We start from the raw sequence: 12,643 nt of genomic DNA on the forward strand, positions 1-12,643 counted from the left end.
CGCCCCCGTGCGCTTGAGACACACCCACGCGCGCTCCCCGGCGCGTTCAGCCACCCCCGCGCACAGCCACGCACCCCCGGGAAGGGGCTGCCCACGCCAGCAGCCCACGCGCTGCACCGCACGCACCGCCCCGCTGCATCGCTGTGCGCGGACAGACAGAAACGCAGCCCCGCACGGACAGACGGACAGACAGCCCCATACACCCAGACAGACACACAGCCCCACACGCCTGGATGGACACATGGCCGCTCCGCACCACTGCATCCCCGTGCACCTGGACGGCCCCGCGCACCCGGCTTCTCCCGCACCGCTGCAGTGCTGTGCACCCCACAACCCCCACTGCTCCCACCCCACGGCATCCCACCGCCCCCCCCGCCCGCCCACCCACTCCTCGGCACCCCGCAGGCACCTGTGCACAGCCCTCGCCCCCACCAGCCCCCCGCACACCCACACCCCCGACACCCACTGGCACCCACCGCAGGGTTGTCCCCATTCCACCCACCCAGAGAGGGCCCGGGGGGGCCCGGAGCAGACTCATGTCGTGACATGAAACGCTGAGACTGTCCCTTGGCTCAGCAGCACCGATGGCACAGACGGCACCAACCCAGTGTGCATCAACCGCCATGGGGTCTCCCCCCGACCCGCCGGCTGGGGACACCGACCCGGCGGAGCTGCACCACCACAACAGGGACAGCCACATCCAAGACACACAGTGCATCCCCCAGTACTGACCAGTTCACCATCCCCAAAACGAGGGGCCTGGGACCCCCAGTCCCACCACAGCACCTCCAGTCCCTTGAGGAGACGGGGGCTGCCCCGGGCTGAGGCCGCAGCGCTGGGGATGGGACACTGGCGGGTCCCCCACCGGGCACCGCGTCGGGATTCGGTACCTTCAGCTTTCGCAGTCCTCTCGCTCCGAAGCGGCACCCCCACACGCCCACGGACAGGCTGTTCTCCCGCTCTGCTCTGCCCACCAAAAACTTCAGCTAATTCCCAGCCCAAACGGCTCCCGGCCCCGCCGGGGAAGAGGGCCAGGCAGGCAGCGAGGCTCCTACCACCGCCTGCCGCCCGAAGCTGCCGGTTTAGGGCCAAACAGACCCTCAGCGAAACACCGAGCGCTGGCAACCACGCCGCAAACATCTGCTCTTCCAACGGCATCATGATTCACAGGCTATTAATTGGGGCTTGGCAGCGCTGGGAAGTGTTTGCATCCCCTGGCTTCGCTCAGAGCCACAACTCGCTGCCGACGAGGTCCGGGTGCCGGGGAAGGAGCCAAACCCAGCGATGCACCGGCCGCAGCGGAGCTGTGTCAGGATGGGCACGTGGGGCACGGTGCCCAGCTCCCGCACCAGCCACCCGGCCCCGCAGGAGCTACGCAGAATGAGCCCCAGGAAAACAGCAGCAGAGGCGCTCCGTGCGTGCCAGGAGCAGCCGGCCCTGCCGGCACAGCACCGCCGCGCCACGCGGCAGCCCCAGCTCCTGCCGGCCCTGGCTTTGGCTCCCACCCGGCAAGCGCGTGGCAGGGTCTGTGGGTGCTGGTGATGCTCGTGCAAGTGCCCAGCTCCAAACAGCGCTGTGTTTCTTGTAGGGTCTCCCGGCTGCCTCCACATGTGGCACTGAGCCACTCGCTCCCCGGGGCACCGGCATTGCCGGCCACCGCGGCATCAGCAGGAACCACAGAGCAGCACCCTGCTCGGGCAGCACCAGACAAAGGCTGCGAGAAGCCTCCTCCAACGACAGCCAAGAGAAATCTGAATTCGGGAGCTGATTAGAAACCATGTCATGGCTCCTTCCCGCTCCAGCATTTGGGGAGGAGTGAGCTGGGGAGGGGGACGTGGGAAATCTAATTAGGATTGAGGGCAGGTTGTGGAGGCGCTGGCACGGGAGCTGCAGGAGCACAGCTGCTCGAGGGAGGGGGACACCGGGTGCCCGCAGCACCCCCAGCCCCGTGGAAACGGGGGAGTACAAATTAATTCTCCTTAATCTGATGGGCACTTGCTCTGATGCCACGTGCCGCTGCCGTGGCTGGCAGAGAGCAGCCCGGCCTGCCCACAGCTCCGCTTGCGTGCCCATGGCGGCCGTGCCCCTTCTGTCCCCCCGCGGCCGGCGCGGTATGGCCCCAGGGCGCTGGGCAGAGCAGCAGGGGGAGAAGGGGCTCCATCCTGCCCGGCGGAGGGGAGGCAAGCACAGGGTGCTGCGCCGGGAATCTGGCCCCCTCCCTCATCCCGGGGTGCCCCCCCCTGTGCTGCCGCTCGCTGAGGAACCAGTTTTCACGGGGCCATCAAGATGGCCACAATCCCAAGGCCATGGAGCACTTCAGCAGCGCAGGTTTCACCCCCAGCTCTTGGGGACGGCAGAGCCCCGAGGCCACGATGAAGGGCACTACACAGGGCTGGCGGCACTGGGCACTGCCCTGCACCTCCCCGTCCCCTTGCCTTCCGCTGGCACCCGCCGTGCCCCGTGCCACCTGCACCACGGGGATGTCCTCCCCCCGGGACGAAGGCAGGCAGCCACCTCCAACCACCCCATCACCAGGATGTCCCCCAGGACACATCCAACCGCGTGCCCCCCGGCCACCAGCCCTCCCCGCGAGTCCCCCCCGGCTGCCGGCACATCTCGCCTGCTATTCTTAGCTCTCTGGCGCTGCGCTCTCCCGGCAATGGCACCGTATATTACTATTATTGCTGGCTGCCAACGTCTTGAAACAGGCAGCCAGGATCGTGGTGGGGCTTCCACACCCCTGGTGACCTGTCATTTGGTCCCTGCCGGGACCTGGTCTTCAACAGGCTATTTCGGGAAATCCAATTTGATGGGCAGAAGGAGCACAAGCCACACATCCAGCTCCTGAGCCGGATCCAGGCTCCTCATGTCACTTCTCAGATCCAGATTTTAGCTTCGCCCGTGATGGCAATAAGGGCCAAGAGTCACCTTTGGCTCCAGATCCAAATTTCTGGCTGGGTGGGATCCAGGGTTTCGGATCAGCTTGTCAGAGAGACACAAGCGTCTGCAAAACCTGGATCTGGAGCCCCGGCCCCAGCAGCAGCAGCACCGCCGGGGCACGAGACCCCAGCGCGGGGCCGGATTGTGCCCCCACGGGTGGGCAGACCCATGGAGACCTACGCACCAGTTGTGGGCACCCACTTCGTGCTCTCCTGCACAGACACTGCGTCCCACAGGTCCCAGCACGGCTCTGCCCTGAGCTCACGATGGGGAGGCTGAAGGAAGCGCCCCCCAGGGCCCCCCAGCCTGGGCTCCCCACCGCCCTCCGCTCCCTCCCCGCACCTTGCCCAGGCTGCTGGGGGCCAGGCCCGGCAGGAGGGCTGGGTGATGCTCCTCCAGCCCACGCAGCACAAGCCCTGGCACTCAGGAGGGAGATTTGGGCACCGAGGGCTCAGCACCAACTAGCCCAGGCTGGATGGGGACACCACGGTTGTGTCACCCCGCTCCCCGCAGCAGGGATGCCCGGAGCCGGTCCCGGTGCCCAGGCTCGGTGGGGTAACAGTGCCCAAGGCAGCCCCAAACACGGCTCCCACCTGCGCCATCCCCGCGCCGATGCTCTCGCCGCCCCCGCAGGCAGGAGGGGCCCCTCCAGCTCAGATGCTCCACAGTCACTTTGATGGCTATTTTTTCCCTCTCGGCCCTGCCAGCACTTGAACAAATGCTTTGAAAGGGCTGATGTGCCTCCTTCCAGCCTCCCGAGCATGGCCATGCCCATCTCCCAGTGGCCGCCTGCCCGCTCCATCTCCCAGCAGACGGGGTCCTCAAGGGCCGGGAGCCACGGATGCGTGCGGGAGGACACTGGGAGCACGGAGATGAGGAACTGAGATAGACGGGAAACGACATCCATTTCCTAAAGGAGAATCTGCACTGCTGGCTGATCCTGACTCAATTTACACCGAGGGAGGCCGCCTGCTCCCAGCCCAGACTCCTGTGGGGACAACTGGCACCCAACAACCCTTCTCTGTCCGCTCCTGCCCGCTCGGGGATTCGTGCCTGGCCCGGGGAGCTGGCTGGGACCCGCTGCGGGCAGTGCTGCCCTGCGCCCCACGAGGGAGGTGACGTGCAGGGTTGGATGTCACGGGATGGAGAGAGAGGAGCAGTCTCAGCGCCAACTTGCTCTGCAGGTTTGGCACAGGCTGGAGGGACCAGACTGGCTCCTCCACCAAAACCCAACCGTCCGGGAGAAGGAAGGCGATGAGAGGAGAGAGACACCCAGACCCAGGCCCCCGGAAAGCTCTCCTTGCCTGCCAGGCTGGGTTGTACCACGCAGCCTGGATGCGCGGTGACAGCCACCGCTCGGCTTGTGCTCTGTGCCAGCTCCCAGCACCCGCTGGCAGCCCCGGCCCCGCACCGGCCCGGCTGGGACGCAGCTCCCGCACCAACCCTCCCTGCCCCACAGCCTCGCAGGCGGGCGAGAGGAGAGACCACCGGGCTGGGGAGGGGTCCTGGGTCTGCCCAACGCTGGCCCGAGCCCTCCGCAGCAGGAGAGCGCCCCGGGTGGGTGGCATCGCCTTCCGGGGCTGCGAGCCCCCTCCCCAGCGCCTCACGCACCAGCAGATGGGGGATGCCCGCGCCCCTTCTCCCGCACCCGCCGGGGGATGCCGGCATGCCGCGCTGCCTGAGCTCAGCACCGCGCTGCCGCTGAGATGCCCCCAGCCATTTTGCCGGCTCCCCCCCAACACCCGCTCGGCGGCGATGGATGGGTGACACATCCCGTCCCCCCGGGGCCTGTCCCGCACGGCCCCGACGCCCCGTCGGGGGCATCCCCTCCCCGCACCCCACCCACCCCCCCCGGCGATCCCGCGGGACCGAGGCCTCTCCCCCCCCCCCCGCCCGGCGATGCCCCTACGGCACCGTCCCCGCCGCCCCCCGCCGCTCTTACCCCGCTCCCGCCGCCTACATCCTCCGGCCGCTGCCGGGCGGTTCCCCGACGGCGCGGCCCGGCTGCTCCCGGCCCGGTTGGTACCGGCGCGGTTCGGTTGGGTTCGGTTGATCCCGGCTCGGTCGGTGCCGGCGCGGCCCGCGCGTGGGAGCGCGGCGGGCGGCAGCATGCGAGTGGCGGCGGCCCCGCAGTGCAGCGCGGATGGGCGCGGAGCGGTGCGGTGCGGTGCGGTGCGGAGCGGAGCGGAGCGGTGCGGAGCGGAGCGGGGCGGGGCCGCCGCCGCCGCCGCCGCCGCGGTGCAGGCAAGACACGGCGGTGGATTTTCCCCGGGAGTCAGAACGGGCGGCGGCGGCGCAAGATGGCTCCGATGCGGCTCTGCCGCCGCCTCCCGGCGCCCCGGGACCCCCGGTCCCCAGCGCGGCGGGGGGGGGGCTACGGGGGGAAGCGGGGGGTGCCACGCGTGGGGCCGCGGAGCTGCCGCCGGCGGGACAGGCGGCGTGGGCTCTGCCCCGCAGTGCTGGGCGGGCACCGGGCCGGGTGGTACCCACCCGTGGGCATCCTCCGGGGGCATCCCGGGGGCACCCCGCGACGGGGCACCCCGGGGTGGTGGGGACACCCTGGGACCCGTCACCCACCCCTTCCCGTGCCCACGCTCCTACCTGGGAGGTGTCGGGGTACCGGGACAGCCCCGGGATGGATGCAGCCCCCAGATGGACGCAGCCCCCGGGGGCCCAGCCTCCCACCCCTGCGGTAGACCGGGGGCAACCAGCTGCCGCCCCCCCGCCGAGCCCCTCGCACCGGGCTGTGTAATTCACTAATAATAATAATTACGGCATTGGCGGGTTAGAAGTGCAGCGGAACAATAACCTGGTTAACGCCTCACTGCGCGCGGCGGCGGGAGCCACACCGCGGCACGTGCCGGGCCCTGGCACCCCGCCGGCCCCGAAGCCGCCCACCATGCTGCGCAGGGGCCCCTGCCCCACGCATGGGGGGACACAGCCCGGGCAGGTGCCCGGAGTGGGTTTTGAAGCAGCCACGTCCTGGCGTTTTGTGTCCCCATCCCAGCGCTGTGGTCCTTAGCCAGGCTGGCTGTCCCCAGCGGTCACCCCATCAGTCACCCAGTGGGACAGCCGGGACTGGAGGACATGAGTGTTTCCCCGAGTCGGCACAGGGCAGTGGCACAGCAGCACGCTGTGGGGCCAGCGAGGCCGGATTCAGGCCCTGCTCCCAGCGCTGCGGCTCTGCAAAGCCACCCCCATCTCGGGACGCTCTGCTCACCAGCCCCCATGGCCCCCATCACTGTCCCCCCCACCAAACAGTCCCCTCCCCCAGACACCCTGCCAGGCCAGAGCTGGGGCGGGGGTTGGGGCTGCCCCCACCCATGGCATGCAGAGACCCCCCCCCAAAAGTCCTGCTGCCCCCGGGGGAGCGATGCCCGGCCCCAGCCCTCGCCCAGCCCCGCAGCGCCCTCATTGCAACCAGCGTGGCTGCTGCTGCTGCTGCACGCGGGGAGCGGAGCTCTGCCCACCTCCCTGAGCAGTTACATAAAAGGATTAAGATTTAATATGAACTTCAAAAGGGGAACAAGTGGGTGGTCAAGGACGGCAGGGCCGGGGCCGGGTGCGGAGCAGAGACACCCTTGGCCATGCCCCGGTTGTGCCAAGATGCGGCACCGTTGGCACGCAGACACCAGCTCCGTCCAGCCCAGCCCGTGGGCACGGCTGCATGGAGCCAGAGCAAAGCACGCGGGCACCGCGGGCACCCCAGCGTCCCGTGAGCCCATGCTGCGGTAACTGTGCCGGGGTCTCCCTGAGTCACGAAGGTGCATGGAGACCCCCAGGGCCTCCCCTCGCCCCGCAGCTTCACCTGCCTGCTTTAGTGACCCATGGCCAACAGGCACAGCATCACCCACCCGCCCCGCTGCCCGGCTGCCACCCTGCCCGAGCCGTGCCGGTGGTCGCCCAGGCTGCCCCCCTCCTCCTGCCCAAAGCCTCCGGCTTCCTTCCCAGGCACCGGGTGGGTTGGAGCGTACTGGAGAGCAGCCCTGTGCTGGAGGGTGAGACCCCCTGGTTGGGGGGCAGCTGATGCACCCTGGACCCTCTGTCCCCCACCACCAGCCCACCCTGCCCCTGCGTGCCCCAGAGCTGTGCAGTGCCCACCGGTCGCATCCGTGCAGCGCCGGGAGAGGGGCTGCGGTGGCGGCAGGAACCAGCCAGGGCTGGGAAAACACCATCTTCCACCCACGCAGCCGCCCACGGCCCTGCGCCGGCTCCGCCACCCCCGCCGCGCACCGGGACTCGCCGGGAAGGTGGGCGGCAGGCGTGGGGCTGGGGGCTGCTGCGCTGCACTGCGCCCACCACGGCCACCCACCCGTGGGCAAGCGATGGGGCAGGGGGGAGCGGGGCCCAGCAGCCCCCCAGCGGTGCAGGCTCCGGGGCTGGGGGGCCGGGGGGGGGCTGCCCCATGGCGCAGGAGCGGCTGGCGCTGCTGGGTGTGCGGCACAGGCACGTGCCGGCAAAGAGACTGGGGAAGCCTTTGGCTCGTTCATTTTTAATCCTGGCCGAGAGCAGGCGGGATTCGAGCACGCTGCAAGACGGGACCGGCCACGGGACCCCAAACAGCCCCCCCCCGGGCAGCCCGGCTCGTGCCACGGATGTCTTTGATCACGTATGTCCCTGCGGGATGGAGACCCCCAGGAGGGGACAGCAACCCCTGGGCATCCCTCCCGGTCCTGTCTCACCACAGCCCACCACAGCTCAGCCCCCCCGCCAGGCGAGCCGCCCCCCCAGTGCCTGCCCACGCCGAGGGCAGGAGCCCTGCGCGAATGCAACCCACGGGCCCGTGAGCGCGTGGGGGTGCACAGAGATGGGAGGGGGGTGCACAAAGCCAGAGCCCCCCCCATGCTGCTCCCCATCACTATCCCGGCTCCAGGGACCCCATCCCACCAGGACCAGGGCAGCGGAGCAGCCGGGGGGCAGGACCCCTGTGCCCACCCCGCTATGAGGAGGCAAAGGAGGACACGCAGACGCTGGGCACAGGCCCGGCGGGGGCCGGCGGCGAGAGCAGGAGGCACCGGCCGATCTTGCGCAGGGTCTGTCCCAGGTCGGCGCGGAAGCGCCGGATGGAGAAGCAGTAGACGAGGGGGTCGAGGCAGCTGTTGAGGCTGAGCAGCGCCACGCTCAGCGTGTGCAGCACGTCCAGGGTGGCGGGGGGCCCGCAGAGCGGCATGGGGGGCCGGCTGCCCACCCAGGGGGCCAGAGTGAGGTGGTAAGGGGCCACGCAGACCATGAAGACCAGCAGCATCCCCAGCACCATGGCGCGTGCCTGCTGCCTGTGGGAGCCCGGCGAGGCGGCCGTGGGCACCGAGAGCGCCCGGGCAATGGAGGCGTAGGTGCCCAACACCACCAGGAAGGCGACGGCGAAGAAGCCCACCATGGCGTAGGCGTACGCCCGCTGCCGGCCGTGCTGCTCGAAGCAGGTGGTGGCCCCAGCACGGGCAGGGAAGGTCTGCCGGGTGGCCAGGGTGGGCACGGCGCAGCCCAGCCCCAGCAGCCAGGCCAGGGCGCAGGCCAGCGCGGCCCCCCGGCGCCCCGTCAGCGGCAGCTCCCGCCGCGCCGCCCGCACCGCGCAGTACCGGTTGAAGCTGATGAGTGCCATGAAGGTGATGGCACTGTAGGTTGCCAGGTAGTAGGCGGCCCCAGCCAGGCGGCAAGCGGCCTCCGAGAGCAGCCAGTCCCCCCCGGCCAGGTAGTAGGGGATCCAGAGGGGCAGGGTGAGGTTGAAGAGGATGTCGGCCAGCGTGAGGTTGATGAGGTAGATGCGGATGGCCTTCCTCACCTTGCCACTCTGCAGGAAGACCAGCAAGGCCACCAGGTTGCCCGGCAGCCCCACGCACAGCACCAGGCAGTAGATGGCGGGCACCAGCACGAACTGCACCGGGTCACTGGGCACGCACTCACCGGGGCGCCCCGCCGGCAGCGGCCCCGGCACCGAGCTGTTCATCCCGAGCTCCTGCAAAGATGGGTGGACAGTCAGCGGCACAGCCCCAAAGACAGCCCTCAGGGGACAGGGGAGGGACAATGACCACGACAGGACCTCTCTCCGGCTGGCACCTGCGGCAGCTGCTGGGCACTGGGGGCAGAGCCCCCCCGCGGGGATGCCATCCTCTGCCGGAGAGGCTCAGCCTTCAACGGCTCCTCGCGGGAGACGAGGGGCTGTGGGGACCCCCCCCAGCCCAAGCCCGGCCACGTCCACCCGTGGGGAAGTCACCCAGTGGCTCAGCGTGCACCGGAGTGGAAAGGCGCTGGCGCAGGGAGGGGGTACGAGCACAGGGCCAGCAGCCCCCCATGCTCCCCAGCCCTGCGCAAGGCGGGTTTGCCACCCTGCTGTGTGCCGGTCCCGGCCATGGAAACCCCCGCTGTGCCGCAGTAGCTGTATCGCAGGGCTTCAGCTATTTCACCTCCCATCACCGCCTGCCCACACCTTGCCGGTGGCACTGGCTCACCAGTGGGTGTTTTCCAGCACAGCACGGTTGTATTCGGCACGCGCAGCACCCAGCACCGCGCCGAGGCACAGAGGGCACGAGCTGCTGAGCCCGGGGGGGGGGGTTCAGGGCTCATCCCAGTGGGTTTCAGCTGTTCTGCAGAGCCAGTGCAGACCCCCAAGGAACCCCCATCTCCCTCAGTGGTCCCCCTTTCCTTCCCCACCCCTGTTTGCACAGGGGATGCTCCATCTCACCCACACCGAGCCGCTTACTTACCCCAGCGGGCCGGACCGGCTGCGTCCCCTCCGGCTGCTCCCCGCTGTCTGCTCCAGCCCCGCTGGGGAAGGCTTTAAGCGCTGGGGGGAGGCAGGGGCTGCCTGAAACCGCCCCCCGCCATCCCAAGCCCCCGCGGGGGTTAGTGCCTGCGGGACGGCAGCTGGAGCGGGGAGAGCACCTGTGTGTGTATGTAACGGGGGATTCCCGCTGGAGCCACGCTAAGACCCCCTACGCCGGCTGACGGGGCTGGGGACACGCGGGGGTGGCCGGCTGTGCTGCTGCTGGCGTGGCCGGCCCCCCTGTGTGCCCCCAGCCCCATCCAGGACCATTTCCCAGGGCCCTTTTCCCACCCACGCCGGGATGAAAGCAGTGGAGGGTCAAGTTTCCGCAGCCGGCAGCTGGGGGAAAAGGGGGATGCCCCGAAAGGGATCAAAGCTGGAATCTGCGTCGTCCTGGCTCTTAGCGGTTTTGTTCACTTCAAAGCTGGATTTAGGGGGAGCAGCACCCCGGGTGTCCCCCGTCCCCCCACCCCCAAGCTCTGTGAGCGTTCGACTCGCTGCTGTGTGTGGTCCTGCAATTTGTGGATGCTCCTTTGGGACATCAAAGGTGCCACCCCAAGGTGGTTCATGTCCCGCTGGGGGTACGGGGGTGTTGTACCCCCCCTGCTCATCCCGAGATGGCCAGTCTCCCCCCACAGCCATCCCAGCCACCTTGCTGGAGAAGCACCGGGTTCAAAATTGAGCTGGGGGTTCATCCATGGGGTTGGCCATGCCCAACTGGGGTGGCAGAGGGGTCCCTGTGGGTGCGGGACCCCACTGGAGCAAGATCCCCAAAAAGCATGTGCCTGCCCACGCACAGGGTTTGGGGGGGTCCTGCTGCCGCTGTCACCCCCTGGATGTGCAGCAAGTGGCCTGACACATTGCTGGGTGGCTCCGGGTGGCCGGGTGGCTCCCGGCCCCGTGCGCGCTCTCCCTGCCGGCTGTCTGCCTCCGCGCCAGCTGCCGCCAGCTCCCGCCTGTCCCCCGTCCTTGTCCCCAGGCGCTGCTCCAGGGGACCAGGGCCTCCAGCCCCAGGACATGCCCTCAGCCCCCACAGCTCAGCGGGGGGGAGGGCACAGAAATAAACAGGGGAGGCAAAATGTGAAAAACAAGAGGCTTTATTCCAAAATACGAGAGCCTCCAGCAGAGCAGAGCCAACCCCAGCCCGGCGTGGCCGAACGGCGGGAAGAGCCGGCCACCTTGTGCCAGTTTAACAACGAAGCTGCCGGAGTGGTGGCAGCGCCACGGTGGGGCTACGGCCACCGTCCCACAGCACCAGCCCGGGTCCCCCAGCGTGGGGACAACCAGCACCAGCGTCCACAGCAGCGGCAGGAGAGGACATACCGTGCACCAGCAGCAAGTTATCTCGCAGGATGCGGTGCCGTCCCCGAAAATATCATAGGGTGTTGCTTCCCACTGGCTGAGCCATCTGTCCTGCTGCCTCCGGTCACTCGAACTTGGGCTTGGGGGGGGACGCGTACCCGCGGATGTTGAGCAGCAGGAGGAGGCCGAGGCAGAGGGTGGCGGGGGCGCACATGGCCAGCGGCTCCCGCAGCACCAGCAGCGTGTAGATGGCGCCTGGGTGAGGAGCAGAGCGTGGGAATGGGGATCCTGGCCCCAGGGTCCCCCGAGACCCCACACAGGGTGGTGGGCGCCCGCTCGCTCTCACCGATCATGATGACACTGAGGACGAAGTTGCTGATCTTCTGCAGGAGCTGTGGCCCGAACGCCAGCAGCAGCCCGGCCACCACCTCCATCCAGCCCACCACCTCCAGGTACCAGCCCGGCTCCGGCACGAACCCAAAATCCTTCAGGGGAAAGACCTCGGCAAAGCGCACGAACTGCAACTTCTGGGAAAGGCGGGAGGGGAGCGGAGCTGCCCTGAGCCCAGAGCTGGGGGGCACAGCCCCTCCGGTGGGGTCTGCTCCGCTCAGCCCTGCGCCCCGACGGGCTCAGCCCCTTCCCCGGAGAGGCTCTGCCCTGCATCCCATGGGGCTCAGCCTGGCTCACCCCGAAGGGCTCAGCCCTGCACCCCAGCACCCCAACCCGCTCCATCCCCCTCTCTCAAGGGCTCAGCCCCGCACCCCAACCTGCTCATCCCCCCGAAGGATCAGCCCTGCACCCCAGCACCCGATGGGTTCAGCCTCTTCCCCAGAAAGGCTCTGCTCCACACCCCAATCTGTTCAACCCCCCCGAAAAGCTCAGCCCTGCACCCCAAATTACTCAGCCCATCGCCCCTGCACCCCAACCTACTCTTCCCCCCTCCAGAGGCTCAGCTCTGCACCCCAGCATCCTGACGGGTTCAGCCTTTTCCCCCAAAAGGCTCTGCCCCTCACCCCCAAGAGCTCAGCCCAGCACCCCAAATGCTAATCCCCCCCCCAAGGGCTCAGCCCCGCACCCCAAAGTACTCAGCTCAGCACCCCAACCCGCTCATCCCCCTCTCTCGAGGTCTCAGCCCCGCACCCCAACGTGCTCATCCCCCCCAGGGGCTCAGCCCCGCACCGCCGGGGCTCGGTCCTGCCCCCCCGAAGCGGCGCAGCGCCCGCCGCCCCCCCGCGCCCCGCAGCCCCGCTCACCATGTGCCGGTGCAGGTCGGCCGAGAGCTGCTCCGAGAGCTTCGCGGCGCCCGTGAGCAGGAAGAAGAGCCCGAGCAGGACGCGGAGGGCGGTGAACGCCGCCGCCATGGCGGGGACGGGCGGGGACGGGGACGGGGGCGGGAGCGGGCGGGGGGGGACGGGTCGGCTCAGCCCAGCGCGGATCGGGTCCGCTCCGGGCCCCGTAGCCCCGTCCTGGCCGGGGCAGGCAGCGGCAGGCAGCGGCAGGCAGGGGCAGGGCCCCCCCCTAGCCGTGGGGTGCTGCCGGGACAAGGGGTGCTGAGATCCGCAGCTCCCCCCCCCCCCCCAAAGGGCTGTGATCCCCCCCCCGGGCAACACCATCCTCCCACGAAACCAGAGCTGGGTGAAA

General features: G+C 69.3%; 2 protein-coding genes across 3 annotated transcripts; both read right to left on the bottom strand.

Annotated features, from left to right (window-relative positions):
• Positions 1-7,879: 7,879 nt before the first annotated feature.
• On the bottom strand, positions 7,880-8,884 carry LOC309680443 (platelet-activating factor receptor-like; the record flags this gene model as incomplete). Its single annotated transcript, XM_082494059.1, has 1 exon — positions 7,880-8,884. One exon carries the CDS (start codon positions 8,882-8,884, stop codon positions 7,880-7,882), a length of 1,005 nt encoding a protein of 334 aa, XP_082350185.1.
• Positions 8,885-10,786: 1,902 nt separating this feature from the next.
• TMEM35B (transmembrane protein 35B) lies at positions 10,787-12,371 on the bottom strand. Of its 2 annotated transcripts, none has more exons than XM_082494123.1 (3): positions 12,256-12,371; positions 11,349-11,529; positions 10,787-11,141 (listed from the first exon to the last, which is right to left on the bottom strand). In XM_082494123.1, the coding sequence occupies exons 1-3, from the start codon at positions 12,361-12,363 to the stop codon at positions 11,041-11,043; spliced, it is 390 nt and encodes a 129-aa protein (XP_082350249.1). In that variant the 5' UTR covers positions 12,364-12,371; the 3' UTR covers positions 10,787-11,040. The 2 variants fall into 2 exon arrangements, with proteins under 2 accessions (XP_082350249.1, XP_082350248.1); XM_082494122.1 differs by having other exon boundaries at positions 10,787-11,257.
• Positions 12,372-12,643: the final 272 nt, after the last annotated feature.

This window comes from Vanellus vanellus (genome assembly GCF_965231255.1).
Source record: "Vanellus vanellus genome assembly, chromosome: 22".
Classification (NCBI taxonomy): domain Eukaryota; kingdom Metazoa; phylum Chordata; class Aves; order Charadriiformes; family Charadriidae; genus Vanellus; species Vanellus vanellus.